This window comes from Acinonyx jubatus, chromosome C1 (genome assembly GCF_027475565.1).
Source record: "Acinonyx jubatus isolate Ajub_Pintada_27869175 chromosome C1, VMU_Ajub_asm_v1.0, whole genome shotgun sequence".
Taxonomy (NCBI): Eukaryota; Metazoa; Chordata; class Mammalia; order Carnivora; family Felidae; genus Acinonyx; species Acinonyx jubatus.
The window spans coordinates 109,862,466-109,884,778 of record NC_069381.1 but is presented as its reverse complement, the minus strand read 5'-3'; the positions used below and the strand labels follow the sequence as shown (position 1 = coordinate 109,884,778).

Here is a 22,313-nt window from a genome sequence, read left to right as displayed (position 1 = left end):
CTGGCTAAACCGAAGAGCCCCTTCCCCGCAGGGCCTGGCAGAGGGGAAGCAGTGGGACACCTGGAGACAGGCAGTGACGGCCAGCTCCTGCACACATAAGCACCAGCCCGGGCGTGCGTGTGTGTGCACCTGTGAGCAGGCCAGGTGCAGGACCAGGCAAGGTGGGCCGGGGAGGAGCAGCTCCCCCTGGGGGTGGGCACAGAGCAAACACAGCTTACCTCCCAGAGGTCCCATGGAATTGACTAGGCGCAGCAGAAGGGGAGAAGGACAGAGTTAGTGCAAAGGTTAGTGACAGGGGGCAGACGAGCAGTCCCCAGGGACCCCCACCCCAAGGCCCTGGAGCCCAACGGGCTCAGGGCAGCACGGAGCCAGGCTCCAGGGTCTCCAGGGGGCCAAGTCCTGGACACCTGCCAGGGAGTGCCCAGACACAGAGCTGCTGCCAGGAGAGGGGCAGGAAGCTGACCGAGGCTGCAAGTTACCAAGTGAGTGTTTGGCTGACCTTCCTCCCGAGGGCCCTCTCCCTGACACGTGTCTGCTCTTCCCCTCCTCTTGCGCAGGGCCAGGGGGCGATAGGGGGCCAGGGCACCAGGGGAAGGGCAGTCAGTGGGAGGAAAGCCTGTTGACCCCAGGACCCTAAAGGCCTGGTGCCTTAGATGGGCACCCATGGCCAGACATGAGCCCACGGCCCGGCGCCCCAGAGACCCGCAGGTCCGCAGGTGGTGGTGGTGGCGGGCTCAGACCAACCTGACCAGAGGGTGTGGGCGCCTTCACGGGGCTCGCCACAGGCGGGAGGGGGTCAAAGTCCAGGTCCAGCAGACTGGCCTGCTCCGAGAAAGGCCCCGGGGCCTCAAACTTGGCAGCAGTGGCAGAGGAGGAAGGCAGTTAGTGACAGGCTGGGAGCACTCCACCGGGAGCTCACGGCAGGCACACATGCTCACGTCCGCCTCACACGTGGGAGCACTGCCCCCACCACGACTCTGGCACAAGCTCCACGCACACAGGACCGCACCCGCCACCCCCCTCAGACATCAGCAGCAGGCCCACTGGGGTAGCCACCCACCAGCCCAGCCCAGCCAGAGGTCTGTCTTGTCCTGCAGACCGCGGTGGGCTCCCGGTGCATGCTCCTCTCTGCTCCCCGCACCCACAGGCTCTCCCAGCCTCACCCTTGCCCCCCCAGAAGCAGCACAGTCCACCGCCCTCCCTAGGACAGGCCCCCCTCGCTGCCCCACACAGCTCACCTGTGGTGACACCCACCCACCCGCCAGCTCCACAGAGTGAGGACAGGGTTGAGCCAACACACACCACCTGGGAGCCAAATCTTAGGTGTGGGTTCCCCGACACTGGGGGCACCTGTACTCAAACCGCAGGTCCCACCCCCAGAGACTCCCATTCAGCAGGCCTGAGTGCAGCCCAGGAATGTGCTGGTAACAGGCATGGCCCCAGGAGACTGCCCACGTCCACCTAAAGCCTTGCGTCTAGAAGGACCCAAGACCTGGGTCCTGGGGAAACGGGCTCCCCAGACAGGACTTCACAGCGGAGCTGCGGCCTGTCAGCAGAGACCTGAGACTCTCAGTTCTGAGAACACTAGGTGCCAGCTGTCCCACAGCTCAGGGGACAAGGCACAGACCTCGGAGAGCCCGGGCTGAGTGGTCTCACTTCCTGGACACGGGGCCCCAAGTCCCAAGCCCCTGCCCCAAGCCCACCCCCAGCTAGTGACTTTCCCTAGGTTGATCCCTGTCTAATGAGGCTGGGGTTGGGGCCACTGCTCTGTCCCCATGACCCTGCCCTAAGTGAGTGAGTGCTCAAGACACCGTGTGTGCATGGCCTGTAGGTGCCCCACCACCCCTGCCAGCTGGTAGCAGTGTTTCTCTCCCCCAAGTAGCCCTGCCACCAGCTCCTTCTCAGAGGTCACTCAAGCCCAGACAGCTGCCCTCTTGTGCTCCAAGGGGACAGGGGCACCAAAGGGCAGACCACATCCTCCCTCCCTGCCTCCCAGCGAGCCAGCTACCCACCATGCAGGACCACAACTGTCCTCCGGTGCAGGGATGCAGGCTATTCACCTCAGCCCTGCCCAGCAGCCCTGTGAGCACAGCATCACAGACAGCCTGCCCCAGCCCCCAGTAACAGCACCCATGGTGTAGGCTTCCCACCTCCGGGCAGAGACCTGGCTCCCTGGAGTGGGCAGAGGGGGTAGCAAGGAGGCATGCGGTGAGCACACAGAGGCCAACATGCTCAGTGAGGGCAGTGTGGCTGCCGGGCAGGCCTACAGGGTCCTCGCCTGCTGAACGGGGGCAACAACCCCCTCCTAAGAGCTCAGGTGAAAACCCAACAAGGTCGTGTCAATAAGGGGCTGGCACCATCCCCTACTGAGCGTTTCCTAGAGCTCTGCGTGACCCCGTGTCCCTCATGTGCACCTCTAGGGTGGAGGCCTACTCAGGCTGCTGAGCGCTCCAGCAGCGAGCTGTCCCGGAGGTCATGCCACCCGGTGTCCTCTCCTCTCAGGAGCCCCTGAACCGGCCTTGGTCACCTTCTAGACAGGGGCTCCCAGGCCTGCCAAGCCCGAGCCAGCAAATCACCCACCTGCCCACCCAGCCACCCCATACCGGAAGTTCCTATTTCTAACTCAGAGAACTCTGTCCCGGCTTGAAGCCCACTCAGCCTTAGGCCACTCTTAGCAGAGATCACCATCCTCGGTTCCCAACCGCCTCTCCTTCCACACTCACCCTCTGCCCTGCACCGCCTCCCCCGCCCCCCAACCCCAGGCCTCTGAGCTTGTGCAAAGGAGTGGGCAGGAGGCAGCAACCAGAGGCCCTGGGCAGAGTAGTTCTAGGGCAGCCCTCCAGCATGGGCCAGCCACAGCCTGGGATCAGCAAGCCTGCACCACAGGCGAGGCCGTAGGTAGTGGGAAGGGCCATGGCTTCGAGGCCTGGAGGGCAGGCTTGGAGGGCTGAGCACACGGTGGCCTCTGTGAGCCCATCTGACCTTGTACAGCCCACGTCCGTGCCCCCGCAGTAACCTTCCTGCTCAGCCCTCCTTCTGTCCACCTACGGATGAGCATTACATGCCTTCTCAGGACACTTCCGAGCAGCAGCCCTGCTCCGTGGCCCAAGCACTGTCCCACTCCTAAGGCCAGTCGGCATGTCTGGGAGCTACAGTCTATGTGCCTTGGCCAGACTTTCCAGAGCCTTCCCAACTGTGTTCCCCCCTGCCTCCTCTCACTGCCCCACTGCTGCCCTCTGCACGCACTGAACTCTGACCTCCTAAGCCCATGTCCTACCCCTCCTGACGTACACACACACTGTTGACTCTGGCTAAAGCAATGTGTCTACTTGCAGCCACCTGGCAAATGTCACCTGCTCCAGGAGGCCTTTCCTGGACTGGCCGGGATCCTCCCTGCTGATGCCTCTTCAGCCATCGCACCAGTGGAAGCATGAGGCCACTACCAAGCTGACCGGCTGCCCGAGGACCACCCGCCTGTGTCCCTGCATCTAGCCACAGTCCATGCTCAGAAATGGATGGGGGAGGGTGAACGGAGGGGTGGATGAATGAGCAAGGGGGAGGCTCTGGGCCAACCTCTCAGGCCAGATTCTGGCTCTTGAGGCAGAGGCGCAGGGCGTGGGATGAAGGAAGAAGGCCATGCATGTCCCGAGAGAGTAAGAGAGAGCTGGGCCGCGGTGGCCGCGGCTGACCTGGGAGGGGGTGGTCACGCTGATCTCAGGGACAAACGTGTCATCAAACAGGCTGAGGATCTGCTCCTGCTTGACCTCCTTGGACGGGGTATGTTTGGGAGGTGGAGGGACTGGTGGCCCTTTCCGGAGCTGTGGGTCGGCAGCAGGTGAGGGGCCGCACAGCGAGGCACAGCAGAGCATGGGGGTGGGGGAGGGGGGACAGACAGAGACAAAGCCACGGTTAGTCACACCCCAGGCCCTGGCCCCACCCAGGCAACTGAGGAAGACAAGAAGAGTCACGGCTGCCTGAGGCGCAGGACCACAGGGCCACCCCTAGAGGGAGACTGAGGCAGGAGGTCCAGAAATGCTGTGCAGAGACAGAGTGGATGACAGAGAAGGGGACAGGAGGGGGAAGAAGTGAAAGGAGAGAGACAGGGAGGGAACAGAAAAGAAGAGGAGAAAGAAGGGAGAGCCCGGGGCAGGGCGGGGAGGGGGCTGCAGGTCTGGGCTGTCACCCACCTGGGTGAGACACTGAGGAGAGAAGCTGTCGCTGAGAAATAGCTATGACCTGGGCTCTCTGTCCTTTCAGGACCCTCTCTGCATCTCCTGCAGGAGGGGCCCATGCTCTCTTGTCTGTCACCCATGGAGGTCAGCACGGAGCAGGAGCCAGGGCCCAGAAGAGGGCCAGGCAGGATGGCCACACACCTGCCCATGGAGGGCCTCCAGCAAGTCAGGAACCATGCCCCGCCCCCCAGCCTTGGTTTCCTCACTTGTTGAGGTGGGGTGGGCATCTGCCTCACAAGGTGGCTGTGACGGTTTAATGAATGAAAATGTGGGAAATGGTGGCATAGTGCTGGGCCCAGAGCAAGTGCTATTCAAGTGTGGGCTCTTGTCACACTCTTCACGTCTAATCAGCTGTGGGGCAGGTCATGGCCAACCACCAAGAGGGCTGCTGCCAGGAGCTGACAGCTGGGAAAGCCTATCAGTTCAGACGGGGCCACAGGCCAGCTCCTGGGGACATGGCAGAAAGCTGGAGGAACCTGGTGAGGGTAGGAGTGGGGGCCAAGCTTCTTGGGGGAGGCTTCTGGAAGCCCAGGGCCTGTGCCCCTTGGCTACCTCATGCTCCCTTCCCCGAGCCCTTTCCCTCGCTGACCCTGTGAAGGTCCTGCATGGCCTCATGCCAAGAGAGAAGGTGAGGAGGACAGAAAGCAATGGCCTCTGCAGATCTGGATGCCCTGGGGCTGAGGGCCCCAAGCCCCTTGTAGGGGGGGGAAGGAAGATGAGGAGGTCAGCAGCCCCAAGGGTCAGGGAAAGAGGAAAGGAGAGGGTGCTGTGGGGGAGCAGAGGGAGACACACGGTCACAGGCGTTCCCAGGAGAAGGCAGGGCCGCTGAGGGGAGCCCAGGCCATTGTTGGGGAGAGGACTGGGAAGGAGAGAGAAGCAGGAAGAAGAGGGAGCAGGGGAGGGGGCACGGCGCCTACCTGAGACGGGGACTTGGGGAGGGCGGCCCCTGCTGCTGCTGAGCTAGGCGGCTCAGGCTCATGGTTGACTCTGATCTCCGGGGCGGCCGGGGAGCCATCTGGAGGAGGCGAAGGGCTCTTGTCCCCTTTTGCAGGGGCGTTGTCACTGTGGAGGCGAGACGGGGAGAAAGCTCAATGGAGGGAAGTCACTGCGTACAAAGGGGAATGTGCAAATGCACAGGTGTGCCTGTGATGGGATGTGTGCACGGATCCGTGTGGAAATGCATGTGCATGCGCGTATGAGCATGTGTCTGTTAACATGTGAATTGGAGAGCGTGTATGTGTGTGTGTTCACATAGATTCACCATGAAAATGTGATGTCCACGTGTATACCAGTGTGTGTCCCCGTGCTTACAGGTGAGAAGTTCATGTACGCGTGATTCAGAATGGGTGGAAACGAAGGGGTGTGGGCACAGGGCCTGCCTTGGAGACAGTGACGGCCCAGGAGGAACTCCAAGCGGGAGGTCTTCGGTCCTCAGGGAAGTCACCCACAGGCCACCGCTGGGCTCCACCAGGGAGCCGAGCTCCACAGCACGAGAAAGCCAAACATCCTAGAGGCGAATGAGTCTCATCCCACACGTCCTGCAGCAGCCCCTGTGCCCAGCTGGGCCCCCCTCCTCAGCCAGCCCCCAAAGGCCCCGGCCGGCCTCCCCGCCAGTCCACCCACTCACACTGGGACACCGACCACTGCCCGACTCAACAGGGCCCATGCTCCCACCCACACCGCGGTCACCATCCACACCTTTGCGCCTACAGGCCCTTTAGGGCAGAGGGCCACAGAGTGGCATCCGGGGGTGAGAGGCTGCAGTCTCTCACATGAGCACCACTTGGGGGCAAGGTGGCAGAAAATGAAAATGTACGTTTGTTCTTGCATACAGAAACCATGGGACGGTACCGATAAAGACTAGCCACCAGCCACAGATGGCTGTTGAAGGTTATATTTACATTAAGTGAAACTAAAAGTTCAACTGCTCAGTCACACTGGCCACATTTCAAGTGCTCACCAGCCTCCCAGGGCAAGTGTTGGACAAGGCAGTTCTAGAAGGATCCAAAGAAGCTACTGACCACATCGCCTGGGGGGTGGGGTGGGGCTGGAGGATGGTGTTGAGATGATGGGACAGACATCATGGTCCCTTCTCATCTCTACCGAATTTGTGTTTCGTGGGAATGTATTTGCCTCCTTAAAGCATACATATAAACATAGTACACACACACACACACACACACACACACACACACACACACACACACAGATTTTAAAACCCACCACTGTGCTACAAGACCCCCTTCCCCTTCCCCTCTCGCCAAGGCTCCTTTCTGGCTACATTCCTCCCGTTAACCTCCTGGTCTGGGCCACAGCCAGGTGGACGTGCTGTGGCATACAGAGGAACCCACTCAACCGAGTTCAGGCTGTCTGCCCTCCTCATTCCCACCGGATAGCCCCTGAGCCCTCTGACCCCACAACACACACACACAGGCCACAGCACAGCCCTGCTGCCCCGCCGGCTCCCTCCCACAGCAGCCCTGCCCGCAGCACCAAACAGGGGACACAGGTTATGGGTTAGTGGCACCCTCGGAGCAGGATGCTAGGCGCATGCACAGGGGTCGGCCGGCCAGGTGCCGGCCCCAGACACCCCCACAATGCAGCACTCGGTGCCGGTACCTGTTCTTCTTTCTGAGCAGCCGGGAGAGCAGTTTAGTTTTCTTTCTGTAGGAATGGACGGGACGCAGAGGCCTTCATTTTGGGGAAACGCCCAATTTGAGGCTGGCCTGCTCCCTTTCCTCATCAGCAACCCCTCTGCTCAGAGGGGTGCCAAGGGGCAAAGCCTCCCCTAAAGCTCAAAGGCCATGAAGAGGGCCTGACCCTGCCCTAACCCTAACCCCCATCGCCCAGTCCCGGGAACCCCACTGACCTGGGCATGCGGCCAGGCGCCTTGGAACAGAGCTGACAAAGTGAGAGGGTGCAGCCCCGAACCAGGGCTGACCAGCTGAGGGAGACTGCTGGCCACCCACCCTGCCTGTGGTTCAGCACACGGGGGCTCTGGGGGCCCACAGTGCCTGGAGGGGGGTGCAGCTGGCCACTGGGAGGCCTCTGAGAGGAGGCAACCAGGCTGCAAAATGGACCACCTTGCAGTGAAGGAGGTTCACAGAGCTCCACTCCCCCCATCCCCTCCATTCCCCTCCCCATCCACTCACACCAGCCTTCTCCCACAGGAAGACTGGGTCCAGCCGCTGCACTGCCCAGGTGGCCTCCCTTCACCACCCTCCCATCTTACCTGTAGGCCCAGCACAGGGAGAGACCCTTCCTCCCTGCAGGGACCTGGCCTTGATTCCCCACCCCTACCCTGCCCCCTGCTCACCCCTTGGCCTCAGGGCCTCCTGTGGGCTCCTTTCTCTCAGTCACACACATTCTGGTTCATTTTCAGAGAGAAGAGGAAGAGCAACATTCCCTGAATAACTCCTTAGTCCTCCATGGCCCCCCAGTTGCCCCAAGACGCAGATAAATGTTCCCCGTTTCACAGAGAGGAAGCTGAGGTCCATCCATACCCTGTGGGCTGTGCTGTCACAGGTGCAAGCCAAAACGGAAGGGAAATCCCAGATGGGCTATCATTTCCCTTGACCCGCAGCCAGGGGCAAGGCACTTCCCTCCTCCCTCACGGTTTCCCCTCAGGAAGCAGGAATCTCCTCGCAGCTGGAGGGGACCCTGAGAGGCTAGACCAGGCCAAGGACAGGAACAAGGATGATTTTGTGTGTGCCCAGGACGCCACCATCCAGGGACTTGGGCTTTCCCAGGAGCAAGGAAAGGAAAAGGTGGCACTACGCCCCTGCTGGGGGAGGAAGGCTCCCCTTCCAGGTGGCTCCGCACCAGCACGGAAGCTTGGAGTCCCGGGGCCCCACCTCCAAGGCTTCGCAGGCACCCTGGCTTCTGGGCTCCACAGGAAGGGAAGCCAGGCCCAGGCCCAGGCCCAGGCTCAGGTGTCAGGTGACGCTCAGACTGTCCAGGAGTGCTCCTTCTCTGATGCCACACACCAGAGGAATGTGGGGTGCCCTAACCTGTCCCCCTGAGCACAGAGAGGCCAAACCCCCAGGGCGGGGCAGACACAGCCCTGCCCTGGTCTTCCAGGAATGAGCAAGCTCTGCCCCAGGACCCTGCCCCAGACCACACCTCCCTCCACCCCACCCTCAGCCAGACGGCCAGACAGTGCTGGGCTACACGCACCTGGGCTGGGCCTTGACTGTGAACGTGTTGCTCCCGTGCTGCTTCTCCAGGCTAACCAGCACATCGTTGAGGTTCTGGTTGAGCTGCAGGGGGACAGCAAGCAGGTGGGGAGAGCCTCTGGGGCCACCAAACACCTCTGTCTCTCCAGTAACAACCCTGCTCCTCCCCATACCTAACCCCTTCTTGCACCCCGTCCCTTACCAGGAGTAGGGAGCTGGGAATTGCACACCAAACCCAGAAAAACGAAGGGGAAGAATGGAGGGAGTGGGCTACATTACTAATCGTTACTGCTTCTGAGGACCATCCTCTCTCTTCTTTCTACTTGTAGAAATTTCCTAAAATGCCTCATGCAGCTTGTACGGTTTTTAAATGTTTTTAAATTGTTTTTGCAAACTAACTGTTGATTCTAATTGTTAAGGTCATTGTGCCAAGATGTTTTCAGGCCACCCTACAACTGCCAAAGATTTCACTAAAAGCACAGACAGGATAAAAGAGGTTTATCCCATGTACACAGTGATTCTCACTCCTGAAAAAAATTTCCCTCTTTCGCTTTGACCACTAGGAAGCTCAGAACTGAATTTTCCTCCTACTTTACATAAATGTTTTCTTCCTCCAAACACCTCTTCCCTTTTTAAACTTTTCATAAGTTGTTTCAAATGTTTAAAGGCAGGAAGGAAAAGAATGGGAAGACCTAAAAGGCAGAAATCATAGTCAGTGTGGTGGCTCAGGAAGAGGCCCCAAGCTGCTGCTTCTCCTCCTGCCCTGGGCCTGGACTCCACCACCATGACTTGGTTCCTTTGGGCCCAAGAGACAGAGTCAGTGAACCCTCGAGTGCACGGAGGGAGGGGCTGCCAACACTGGGTCTCTCCAACTCTGCTTTGTAGTTTAACTGCCAGTTAAAATGAAAATAATACAACATAGGAATTCAAGCTAATCAGACCCCTTCTTACCCCGAATTCTGGCAGATAAAACAGACGCGTTTCAAGGTCTTAAGAAACATGAGAAAAAAATTGAGAAATTCTAGGAACTTATTGACTATTTGCCTACGAACGGGGAAAGGGCCAGCATTCTCAGAGCTCCCTGAGCCAGTGTCGCCTGAGAACACACTGAAACCTCAGGAGGGGCTGGTTCCATCCAGGCAGGGAGGATAGGACGGGGCGAGGAGGGGGCAAGGGCCAGGCATGTGGGCCCTGCTCACAGCCTCCCCAGCACTCCCACTGGGCCTGGACGCTCTAGAGCAGCGAGCTCCTGGAGGCCAGGACCAGGCGGCTCTCCCCAAGGCCCAGAGGCAGCACTGTGGTTACTAGTGTGCACCAAGCCCCAACAGGAAAAGAGGGAGCTTGGCCGGCCCCGTCCTTGCCTCTGACCCTGGCCCTTGGCAGCAGAGCGTGGCCCAAAAGGGTCACCGGGACCTACCTTACTCATCTCCTTGTGGAAGTTCTCCTCCAGGCCCGCAATGCTCTGGAACGTGTTGACATAGAAGCCTACACGGCTGCGGGAGAGAGGGAGGGAGGGGCAAAGAGAACACACAGGTCAGCGAGCAGCCCAGGAGACACACACACACCGACACACCTCCACCTTCACCAGAGACACCAACCGTGGGAGCGCACAGGGCACAGCGGACAGACATCCTCAGGAGGGAGGCCAAGGCTCAGCGCCACCACCTCTGGGGACTCACCCCTGGGGACTCACCTGTTCCACAGGGACGGCAGCTCTTCCTGTAGGTCCACATTCATCTCCTCAAACACCTTCTGGGCTTTGATGAGCTCCTCCTCTGCCTGAGGGGCAGGACCCATCACTCCCCGCCCCTCTGCCAGGCCTCTGTCCCAGCCAGCTGGGACCGGGCCAGGCCCACCCACCCCCCAAGACCTGCTTCTCCCAACCTCCCATCCCCGAGATCTGCTCCCCCAGCCTCCTACCCACTCGCTCAGATCTGTTCCCCCAACCTCCCACCTCCCGAGACCTGCTCCCCCTAACCTCCCAGCCCCAAGATCTGCTCCCCCTAACCTCCCAGCCCCAAGATCTGCTCCCCCTAACCTCCCACCCCCATGGTAAAAGGGACACCCCCGCCCCACCCACCCCCACCCCCGTCAGGCCAAGGTGGGCCAGGAGGGAGAGGAGGAATGAGCAGGGCACAGCAAGAAGGCTCCAGACAAGGGGCCCAGAGGCTGGGGCACAGGAAGGTCACAGACCCAGCCCAGCAGGGACCCTGACCACTTACACGTGAACCCTTCTCAGACTAAGTGTCAGCCTGCTGCCCAGCTCCCTTGGCCTTGTCCTTGCTGTCCGTGCCTGAGTACCCCTTTCTCAGGGTAGGCTCCTATTCAGCCCCAGCCCCCAGCCTGCATTTCACCTCCCTGTAGGAGGTGGTAGCAGCATTTCCTCTGTGACCTGTCCCCACCACACAGAGTCCAGAGGCAGCTGCTCAGGCATCCAAGAAGGACAGGGGAAGGATAGGGGTGAGGGCAGGGCCAGGGGAGGAGGGAGCTAGGTTGCCGGGCAGGGTGCCAGGGCTCACCCCCAAAGCCCTCACCCTGGCAGGGCCAGCCCAGCGCCCTCCAGACCCGCTCACACCCACCAGGTGGCGCTAAGGCCCCATCCCAGAGCCGAAGGCGGAGCCTGGTGAGAGTGGCAGTGAGTCACAGACCCCAGGCAGAGAAGGGGCTCTGCTAGCTCATTGGGAGGACACTGCTGGAAACAGTGACTCAGGGGGGTGACTTGGATTCAGAGTCTGAGTCACATCCCAGGAACGCAGCAGGCCCCTCCCCGGGGAACACTCCCCACCAGCAGCCTTACATTCTCAGGCCTCTGGCAAAGGCAGCCACCTGACCAGAGCGACAGACCAGAGCCACAAAGCACACGATTTCCGCAGCCCACCCAGCTGTCCCATCCAGCTCCAGGCCCACTATCCATGATGTTCCCTGCCAGCCCAGCCTCGGGGATGGGCGTGACGCTGGAGGAGTGAGGGACCACCCTGCTCCTGATGACAATTATCTTCAGGTTGCTGGAGCTTGCTAGAATAAGCTCCTTGCCTAACTGTTTAAAATCTAACTTAAAAATTAAAGGTGGAATAGGGAAAGAGAGAAAGAAAGAAAGAAAGAAAGAAAGAAAGAAAGAAAGAAAGAAAGACAAAAGAAAGACAGACAGAAAGAGACAGAAAGACGAAAGAAAGAAAGAAAGAAAGAAAGACAAAAGAAAGACAGAAAGAGACAGAAAGACAAAAGAAAGAAAGAAAGAAAGAAAGAAAGAAAGAAAGAAAGGGAGAGAGAGAGAGAAAGACAGAAAGACAAAAGACAGACTGAAAGAGACAGAAAGACAGAAAAACAAAGACAGAAGAGAAAGAAAGAAAGAAAGAAAGATGAAAGAAAGACAGAAAGAAAGACAAAACAAAGACAGAAAGGCAAAAGAAAGAAGAAGAAAGAAAGAAAGAAAGAAAGAAAGAAAGAAAGAAAGAAAGAAAAGAAAGAAAAGAAAAAAGAAAAGAAAAGAAACAGAAAGAAAGACAAAAGACAGAAAGATGAAAGAAAGACAGAAAGAGACAGAAAGAAAGACAGAAAGACAAAAGACAGAAAGAAAGATGAAAGAAAAGACAGAAAGAAAGAGACAGAAAAACAAAAGACAGAAAAAGAAAGAAAGAAAGAAAGAAAGAAAGAAAGAAAGAAAGAAAGAAAGAAAGAAAGAAAAGAGAAAGAGAGAAAGAAAGGAAGTAAAGAAATGTCTGTCTGAGCATGCACGCCTCCGGCAGCTCTTGGAGAGGACCAGACCCAGCAGGCCCACCCTGCCATACTCCACTGTCAGCCACTCAGGTAGGTACTGTGGGTCTGTAGAACCCACAGAATGAGTTCTGGCACTGTCACACACCCCTCCCACCCAACTGCCACGGGTCTGGCTGAAGACCCACGTTCCGCAGGAGCTCTGGCACAGCTTCCGTACCCCCAGAGACCACCTCTCCATGGCGATTCGGCCACTACCCCACGACACTGGTCCTGACTCCCCAGACGAACAGCGGTGACAATGACACTGAGGATGGCCTAGCAGCTCATTGCTGTAGGCCAAACTCTGTTCGCACGCCCAGCAATCCTGTGAAGAACAGGGTGGCTCCGTTTTGGCGTTCCTGGAAGTCAGGGCCTGTGTCTGTCATTCCCTTTGGGTCACATTCTTCATATTCTGGCTGTTTCTGAAGCACTGGAGGGGGCAGGGGGCCGGGGGAGAGCTTTCCGTTGCTGGAGAGATCTTGAAGCCCCGGTGGCTTGGCTACACGCCAACGGACACGTGGAACAGATGGAAACAGGCCCGCTCACCATGCCACGGGGCACTGGGGTCCCGCAGGCAGGTTTTAGGGGACTGTGGCCAGTGCGGAGAGCAGCTCAGAACTGGCCCAGGGAATATGTGGCACTGGTCAGCTTGAGAGAACACAGCCTCACCAGGTCACACTATCTCCCCAAAGTCAAGTCAGCCAGCAGGGCAGCCCCGGGACCACAGTACCCCAGCTCACAGCCAGACAGCTGCCCGTGGGAACTCAGAAGACTCCCCAGCTTCCAGCCAGGCGTGAGGCAGGGTGGGGGCAGAAAGAGGATCTGCTCAAATAAAAATTGGGTCCAAATGGGAAAGCCAATTGGGCTGAAAGGCCAAACATCTGCAGTCCAACATCCAAAGATGAGATCATATGCCTTAGCCTCCCTAGTGGCTCCCCTGAGGCGGGGGGATGGGGCCCTCCCAGCAGGATCCCCTACCCACACCCCACCCGGGAGCTCAAAAGCAGCCACAGGCACCACCCCAAGCTCCACAGTCTCCCAGAGGCAACAAAAATCTTCACCTGGTCTCCTGCCAAACCCATCTCAGGGAAAATTATGCAGAAAGCCTGGGTCTGGGTCAGTGGCCCCAACCCCCTCCAGCCAGAAGTCCTGAACTCTACAGGCAGGGATGGTGCCCAGCCTCTAGCTCCTCCTTCACCTCCTGAGGGCCATCTCCCCCAGACTTTGGAGATCCAGGGTCAAGCTACCCTCAGGGTAGGGCTGTCAACAACTCAGTGCCTCCAAAGTCACCCCATAACTCTAGTCTAAAAGAAATCAGGCAGCAGGTCAGATAAGAAATTGGGCCGCGAGCCCATGCTGAGCCCAGAGCCCTCCACATCACAAGCGTTCAACACATGCAGGTTGAAGATGATGAAATCAGGAGGTGGCCCAGAAAAAATGGGGCCACTGCCCAAAGAGAAACCCAACCTGCTGGGTCAGGGCTCTGTTGCCCACCCCCACCTCAGGACCACGAAGGGGTGCTGGAGTCCTGCCAGTTTCCCTGGAGAGAAACCATGAGGCCACCTCTCCCAGGGTGTATCTAGCCGTCCCTGGCCACACTGCGCTCACCAGGCACCCAGTCCATCCCAAGGGCAGAGGTCTGCAAAGAGCGAAGTGTTACCAGGGTATTAAGATCAGTCAGGAGTTCTGTACAAAGGCCTCCTCCGAGAAGCCTTCCAGAACCACTGTGGTGCACAGTTTGCCCTTCGAGAAACTCCCAAAGAGCCAACCCTCCAGGCCCCTGGTCTCAGATCCCAAACACACTTGCAGAGCCTTCCCAAGGTTTCCCCTCTAGGGGCACCATGAGGGCCCACAGTTCCCAAGGGTCCCTTCGAGCTGGAGATTTCGCCTCTCTGGGCAGGTGTGTCTCCTCAGTAAATTCTGGACAACCTCACAACTTTTACTAGGCTTGAAGGACAACACATGTCCGGACAGGAGCCCTCAGAGAGGGCAAATGGCTCGGAGGCTTTCCTGCATTCCCAGAGGCTAGGATTTCATAGATTCTCAGGACTACCAGAGACCCAGGCATGAAGCAACAGACTGGGGTCCACCCCAGGTTAACCGGAGCCCCAGGCCCCTCTGAGTCGCCCACATTTGACCTCAGGTCTCCTCTGAAGCAGGAGCTCTCCCAGCAGAGGCATTTGAAAACAGCCCTGCCCCTCACCAACCCAGGAAAGAGACTGAGCCCTCCCCCCGCGCCGGGCAGTGCAAGACGGGCGCCCAGCGCCAAGGACAGGACAACGGACCAGAAGGCGCCAGCACGTGCAAGGTTAGAAGCCAGTGTCACCTGATTTCGGAGCAGGTTAGTTTGAGCTACGAGATGAGCCTGCAGTTTGCCTTGGCACCACTGGGGGGCGGCTTTCTCAAGCAGCGAGACAGGCTGGGGGTGGGGAAGGGAGGTCAAGGCGAAGGAGAGTGGAGAAACAGGAGGGAGATGGGGAGAGAGAAACAGAGACACAGATATTAAACACCAGTCCAAACGTCCCAAACACAGTGACAGACAAGCTGGCCGCCCCTCCAGGGGGCCAGCCCCCCAGCAGGTAAAGGCCCCTCGAGGTCAAGAGAATTAAGGGGAGCCCCAGGCAAGGGGCAGACAAGGGGGTGCAAAGCAAACTGTGCAAGCAAACTTGCACTCCAACTGCAAAGCAAAATGTGAGAATCGTTAGCAGGGGCAGAGGGGCTCAGCAAGCTTGGTCCTGCTCCAGGGTGGGGGTGGGCTGGGGAGAGGAGGGGGACCCACCCTCGGCCCCTCACTTGTGGACAGTGTGGCCAGCCCAAGCCCTGTGCCCCCAGGCTTGTTCCAGCTGAGATAGGGTCACATCGGATCCCATGACAGAATTCCACTCAGAGCACGCCAGGTCAGGCAGGGCCGTTCCAGTGAAACCCAAGCCAGGCCTGTTCTCATCCTGGAAAGTGGCCTCGGAGTGGGGTGGAGGAACCAAGGGCCAGAGCAAGCACCAGAGGATGGGCAGGAAGTGGGCCCTCACCCAAGTGCCCACAAGGGCCTTTCACTCGCCACCGTGGGTCCAGCACCATCCTCCACCCGCCTCTGCTACCTGGGACTAGTCACCTGCTATAAAGCCATCTGCAAGCGGGGTTGATGGTTCCTGCCCCTGGGGAGCAGAGACAGTCAACAGTGCAAAGGGGTGCAGGGAGGGCAGCACAGAGGAAGGCCCCTCCAAGGGACGTGGGTACCCAGCCTAAAAACTCTCCCCCGCAGCCCTGCCCTCCAGCCCTTACCTTGGCAATTTTGGTTTCATCCTTCTTTTTGGCGGTTTGGAGGGACTCGTAATGGTGCCGGGCGCTGTCATAGTCCACCAATTTCCGCCCTCGTTTGGCAATGCGTGACTGGAGGACAGACGGGGTGGGGGAGCGGTGCTGAACAGGGCCTCACCCATGCTGAGATGCTGACCAGGCTGGGCCCAAAGAAACTGGGGGAAGACGAAGGGCCCAGGGCAGTCGACCCCGGGCTCAAGAAGGGCATCTCATACATGCTTGAAACACGTACTCCAACATTTCTGGTGGCAAAGAGCTCACACCTTCGAGGCAGTCCCTGCCCTCTGGGGTCCTTTCTCATACAGAAGCCAAACCATGTCCTTCAATATCCACCCGTTGTCAGTACCCTCCAGCCAGTACTGTGGGACAAGCCTCCACCCTGGCCTGGCCCTCAGCTCCTTAAAGACGCCTCCTGGACCCCAGGCTTCTCTTCTCCCAGGCCACCACCATTAGCCTCCCTTCCATACTCTTCATAAGGCCTCTTCAGGAGCCTGAGCCATCTGCATTGGGCGGCCATGGGGGCCAGCATGGAGCCTGACCCCCCGGGTATCAGGTCTAGCACAGCAGTCAGCATCTGGGCTCAACATCTCTGCTTCCACGTCTGAAGCATCTGGGGCCCACTGGCCTCAGTGGGGACCCTGGCACACTGACAGTTCCCAGTACCTGGGGGCCGGCTCTCAGAACACACACAATAACACATATACACCCAGATAAGAGGGAATACACACAACAATACATACATTCCCTTCTAAGCACACATAGGCTAATGCAGGACACCTATAGGCACACAGGCCCAGGCCTTACATGCCCTCAATACACCTTATACAACCCTATAGTCGTTCCACAGTGACATAGCCACACACGCATACATGCACCATGGGGTCTCTTCCCCTAGTCCAGAGACCCAAAGGTTCAGGGCCCAAAAGCTGTCAGCTCTGAAAGGCCCAGGGCTGGGGGCTGGTGGGCTGGCCTCAGAGGGAGCAGCCCTGGAGGGATGAATTGCTGGGTGAGGGAGATGCCTGCCTTCGGGGCATGGCCACCTCAGTGCCTGAGCGGGGCCGGAGGCTGACCCTTCCCCCCACCCCTCTGTCTCCTCTCCCGCTCCCCTGCACAGGCCACCAGGCCAGAGCAGGACCGATCTATAGAGAGTGCCTCTCACCTTGATGTCAGGGAACTGGCCCAGGTATGTGTCCATGGTCAGCAGTGCCTGGTCCACCAGCTTCTGGTGATAATCCAGCCACAGGAGGTCATTGTTCTGAAGGACGTAAGAGTCCCTGAGTATACGGCTGGGCGAGCTGGGCCGCACCCAGTCCCCCACCCTCTCCTCCCAGCGACCTGGGGTCAGCTTCAGCCCCATCACTTCACAGCTCAGAGGCTTCTCAGAAGCTTGGGTTCCTTGGGTGTGGAATAGGTGTACTATAAAATCACTCCTGCCCTGTGGCCTCTCATGGGGCAACTCTAAGGGAACGGATAAGCCCAGGGTCAGGGAGTCGAGGCGATTTGCCCAAGGGCACACAGCATGTGGATGCCTGAAAACCAGAAGGGCTTGTCCCCGTGGGTGAGGAACGGGCCGGGAGCTGAGACGAGGAGGGCCTTCCAGGAAGGACTGAGGCCACCTGCCTCACGCGCTCACCTCAGCTATCTTGTTTGCTTCATCCCTGCCAGGCCAGTCGGGCTCGTACACCTCCTGCAGACATTCGTTCAGTTTCTTGGAGGCCTCGTGCATGGCTGTGGGGCAGAAGGGCCATGCTGCAGCCAGGGCCACGGTCACCCTTGCCCCCACCTCCAAAGGCCCTGGAGGTGTGTGGGTCCCCACTACCAGCCCTTACCCCTCCACCACAAACCCTGCTCCCCTTCCCAGCTCTGCACCCATCAGCAGCACGTGGCAAAGGTCCTTCAGTGTCCCATGAAGCCCCCCTCCCCAGGCCGGGTGTGCCCCAGGAGACCCACCTGCCCCTTACCTTTGACAGAGGCCAGGTAGGTCCGGAGATCCTTCTGCAGTCGAGTGCCCTCGGTCTGCAAAGAGAATGACAAGGACAGCATGAGGGCCCGGGGCACACCCCATACCTGTCCCCATCCTTCCTGCACCCTAGCGTGGACAAATGCAGGCTGCTCCTGACAGCTGCCACAGATCAGCTGTCCTCATCAGGGCACCAGCGGGATGAGAGGAGACGAAACTTGCAGAACAGCCCCCGAGCACAACCCAGCCTGGAGCACCACTCAGAGCACAGCAGCTATTGCCTCTCTGGCGACAGAATGTACTGGGCCTCCAGCGTTCCTCAGCACCACCCCTGCCTCAGGGACCCTGACCCCAAAGGATATCTGTCCTGAGCCCGTCAGCACCTGCCTCTTGCAGGGACTCTTCAGAGCCCTGTAAGGAAGGCAGGAAAATGGAGACCCCTCCACCCTGAATAAGACCCGGGGGCACAGGCTGAATGGCACACACATACAATGGGGTCGGCGGCCCCCAGGCATGCTCTCACACGACCGGGGACCAGGTGACCAATGAGCACAGAACACAGGAGTGGAACATCCAGCACCTTGTCCTGAAAGCTCAGGCCAGCAGGCTCCCACTGCATCGTGCCAGAGACAGAGGATGGCACTGGAAGGGGTGGGCAGGTGGGCTGCGGAGGTGAAAGGGAATGGCTTAGCGAGGCTTCAGAGAAGTGCGGGGTCGTGCCCGGGACTCTCAGGACACTGGCCCAGCCAAGAGGGAGGAGGCAGGAGGTAGGAAAAGGCTGGCCAGGGGACTGGGCCAGGCAGGGAAGACCCTGAGCTGGGGAGGCAGCCCCAGCAGCTTCCTGAGGCAGCAGGACCGGCACAGAGGATGGCCCCCTGGGCAAAGCCTCCAGTCCCTCTGGATTATCAATACCACACAAGGCAGGAGCAGGAAAGCGGAGTTCCAGGGGAGAGAGGGGGCCAACAGGCTGAGGCAACAGGTGACGTATGAGACCACCAACAGTGAGATGCTGAAGTGTCCAGAGGCCATGTGTAAAGTGGGAGAGAGCACACACAGGCTTTAGAGTTATGAAGGCCCAAGTCAGGCCCTTACTAGACATGTAGCCTCAAGCAAGTTACCGAACCTCTCTGAGCCTTGGTCTCCTCATCTGCCAGCTGGGGTGACCGAGCCCCGCCTGGCAGACCACAAGCTCACATGTGCTCAGGGAACAGCGTAAGTTAGCCAGGCCAGGCCCCTAGCTTCAGGAGATGGGCTTTATGCGGACGATGGTGATGCGGGGCAGGGGGGGAAGCTTGAGGAGAGCAGGGCCTCTGGAGAGCCAAAGGTGGCGGTGCCAGAAGCTGACTTCTGCAGGGGAGGAGCACCGTCCTGGCGCCTCCCTGCCCTCCCTGCTCACGTGTCAACAACACCCCTGGATCCCCCTGCCCTGGTGGAGAGCGAGATAGACACGGACCTGGCAAGCAGCCACAGCCCTACTCCTGGCCTGCCTGGCACTTCTGCAGATGACAGGTGGTCTCTACTCCAGCTGAGGGCAAGCAGGGACACAACCAACCTCCTAGGCTCACCCAGGCACCCTCAAACCTCATCTGTCCCCGCCCCCCAAACAGGCCCTCCCTCCTCACAGCCAGGGCCTCCTCTTCCTCCCGCAGTGTCCCCAGAGCATCACGCACCAGCTGGTTCTTTCCCTGCACAGTCTTCATGGTATCATTTGCCCCCACCTGACCGACGAGGAAGCTGAGTGGTTCAGTGGCTTGCCCGGTGTTCACGGACTGGAAGACCCGGTGAGGACCCCCACAGCCTGGACACTCGGGCCCCACCCGCAGCTGCCTACTTATTACAATTAATGCTTCCAGAAAACAGCAGAGGCGTCATGCAGGAAGGGTTTCAGGGCAGTGCATAAGATGTACAGTTAGGGAAGAAAAAAAAAACCCTCTCCAAAATTCCTTCAGTCCCCCCAGAGTAGCCTATAGAACCGTGGCCACACCTAATTCTGAGAACTTTAGAGTTTGAGGCTTGTTAATTAGAGATCAAAGGAAGAAATTAGAGATCAAAGGAGGCCAGGCCACAGCATCCAAAGCTTTCTGGAATTCTATCTCGGGCCAGATGTGAACCGTGCGGGACCGGGAATGAAGAAGGGCCATTCCCACTCTTGACGCTTTGGTGGCTGAGGTGAGGATTCAAGTGTGTTCATGATGTGATGCCATTGCATTCATCTGAGCTGGCAGAATCTTCCAGACTCAGCTTTTCTTCCTGCCAAGCTCCGTCATCCCACTCCCCTCCCCAGCATCATACACATCACCCCGAGGAAGGGGTCTCCGTGGGGTGGCTTGCTGTGCTTGGCCGGGCCTCAGGCCGTACCAGGGCTCCTTGTGTTTCCCAAACAAGGCCTCGCTGTAAGCAGGCACACTGGGCACAGATGTGCGAGGGGCCGCCCAGAGCTCTGCCTCACATGTGCCAGCCACAGCTGGGCCCCTAAGCCACACTCCCCAGTCAGTCCCCGGGACCAGACACAGCCCTCCCCCATGCAGGCCAGTGCTCAGGCCAACACAGAACCTGTGTGTTTGCTCCCAAACTGGTTCCCTCACCCCCCCACCCCCCAATAGAGCATCCAAGAAACAACTCTCTGGAGGTTCCCAGGGCTCTAACACCCCTTGCGGAGCAGCTGGGGGAAGAATAAAGCTCAAAAGCACAGTCCCTCCAGCCTGGCTCTGTGGGCTCTGGACTCAGAGAATTCTGGAAGGACACAACTACCCAGTACCAAAACCCAGGGCAGTTGCATGGGGGGTGGCTTGGCCAGCACCCCATATCCCTCCCTTCAAAGGGTGCTCCCTGCCTTCCCTGACATCAGTCCCGACCGGTAGTCTGAAGACCTAAGCTCCTATCTTCCCAGGGAGTGCGGAGGGCTCCCACATGGACCCTCTCTGGCTCTGGCTGACTCTTGCTGCTTGCAGTCAGTTTCAGAGGATCATAACTCAATAGCCAGAGATGCCCTCTCTGAGCCGAGCAGGCCCTAAGAACGAGAAGGAATCAGGCCTGTGCCCCCTCGGCGAGAAAAGCAAACAGCAGCAATGAGCCCTGGGGTGCAAGCTACAGGTGGCCCCAGGACAAAGAGCATGGCCCACCCGGAGGACCCAGGATGGCTTCCAGAAAGGCCTGAGCTGGACCTGAGCTGCGGGGAGGTAGTGGAGGAGGTGAATGGGCCCTTTGGGGTTCCCCAGTTCCTAAGTGGGGCCAGGAAGGGCTCTGATGTGCCCCTGTGAGAGCCGGCAACAGCCAGGTGACCTACACCCTCACCTAGGGCACCCAGAGGGAGAGGTAGGAGATTTGCTGCCTTGAAACCCATATTCCCAGCCATCCTAGTCCCCGACTAGCACTGGGCCCATTCTGCTTGGTATTCCCAGATAAAGAGCAGGAGAACACTCAGCTTCCAGACTTTCCACACTCAGACTCCACCCCGCCTTTCCTGGGGTCACCCAAGCCCAGGGCCCCAGTTACCCCCACACACCAATCAAATCCAGAACTGCATGGCTGCCTTAAACCCCAAGAGAGGGTCACCCCAAGCTTCAAATGAGACCTCAAATCCACCCCCTCCTGCTCGGCCCCTGAAAAGCCAGCCACCCTCCCCAATTTGAGGACAGACAGAGCCCCAGCTCAAGTGACCACTCCATGCCTGCCACCCGCACTGGCTATCTTTAACTCTGGCCTCACTGCCTGGTCCCTGAGCCCAAGGATCACTGAGTGACTCCCTGTCCAGAGCTGGGGCCCAGAGAGGGTGACTGTGAGGGACGAAAGTGGAAAGCAACGCTGTGGTCATAACACTGGGGCCAGACCACAGGGAACCTCAGATCCCAAACCTGTGCTTTTTCTCCTTCCACCAGACAGCCCAGCCTGCTCTGAGGCAGCCCCATCACCCCCTGCCCAGCTCAGGAGCCCTAACCCTTCTCTCCAGCCCAGCTAGCTGTCCTCAGGCCTGGGACTCAGCTCCAGAAGGGGTGCCTGAGAGTGGACAGATCTGGACACCACACCATTGTGTGCCCTTGGAAGAGTCGCTTAACCCCTCTGAGCTTCAAGTACCCATCTGTAAAATGGAGGATATCAGCATCCGCCTCAAGAATGCAAGGTTAGTGTCTGTAAAATACAAGCAGTACCTAGTCTATAGTCAAGAATGCAAGGTTAATGTCTAGTGCCTAGTCTATAGTAGGTACTCTAGCAACACTGATTCCCCCAAGGGCTTTCAGAGCATCCCACAACCTGAGGAAGCCAGCTGAGTAGGGGACAGACCCCTGGAGCTTTCAGGTGACAGAATCAGAAGCAAAGACTTCAGGGTTCTTAGCCAAGCCTCCATTTTGCAGGTGAGAGAACTGAGGCCCAAGGAGCAGGGGCTCACCCAGGGTCACACGGCTCTGTCATGGCACCTACTGGGGCCTTGAAACACTTCCCATTAGCGGCCTGGGGGACAATCAGCCATGAGGGCTTCTATCCCTGCCCTAAGGAACCTTTCAACAGAGCTCCTCTGGCAGGCAAGGATAAACTTGGTCCTGGGGACTTTTCAAGCTGCTCTCTGCATCCCCCTCTCCCACCATGCCCCCAGCCCTCTCCCAGTATCCTCCCTGGGACTCTCCCAGCATGTCCCCAGCCCTCTCCCAGCATGCCCCTGGCCCTCTCCCAGCATGCTCCCTGGGACTCTCTTAGCATGCCCCCAACTCTGACCCAGCATGCCTCCAGACCCTCTCCCAACATGTTCCCCAACCTCTCCCAGCTGCTTTCTGACCTTCTCCTTAGCTGCTCTTTAACTCTCCCAATATGCTCCCTGACCCTCCCCTGTCACCCCAGCCATCTCCCAGCATGGTCCCCAGCCCCCAGCCAGTGAATTGT

At 58.8% G+C, this 22,313-nt stretch overlaps 1 protein-coding gene across 22 annotated transcripts in view; it reads right to left on the bottom strand.

Moving 5' to 3' along the window:
- Positions 1-22,313, bottom strand: part of BIN1 (bridging integrator 1) — a 55,431-nt gene that overhangs the window by 4,932 nt on the left and 28,186 nt on the right. For 4 of the 22 annotated variants that reach the window (XM_027056040.2, XM_027056044.2, XM_027056046.2 and 1 more), the window contains exons 3-10: positions 17,440-17,494; positions 17,112-17,206; positions 16,638-16,733; positions 15,443-15,550; positions 10,101-10,186; positions 9,825-9,900; positions 8,409-8,491; positions 5,150-5,294 (exon numbers count right to left, since the gene is read on the bottom strand). In XM_027056040.2, the coding sequence (XP_026911841.1) occupies positions 5,150-5,294; positions 8,409-8,491; positions 9,825-9,900; positions 10,101-10,186; positions 15,443-15,550; positions 16,638-16,733; positions 17,112-17,206; positions 17,440-17,494 (744 nt within the window). Of the gene's footprint in view, positions 1-218; positions 243-744; positions 853-3,689; positions 3,819-5,149; positions 5,295-6,851; positions 6,897-8,408; positions 8,492-9,824; positions 9,901-10,100; positions 10,187-14,489; positions 14,583-15,442; positions 15,551-16,637; positions 16,734-17,111; positions 17,207-17,439; positions 17,495-22,313 lie in introns of all 22 variants that reach the window. The other 18 variants (XM_027056020.2, XM_027056024.2, XM_027056022.2 and 15 more) reach the window with 11 other exon arrangements.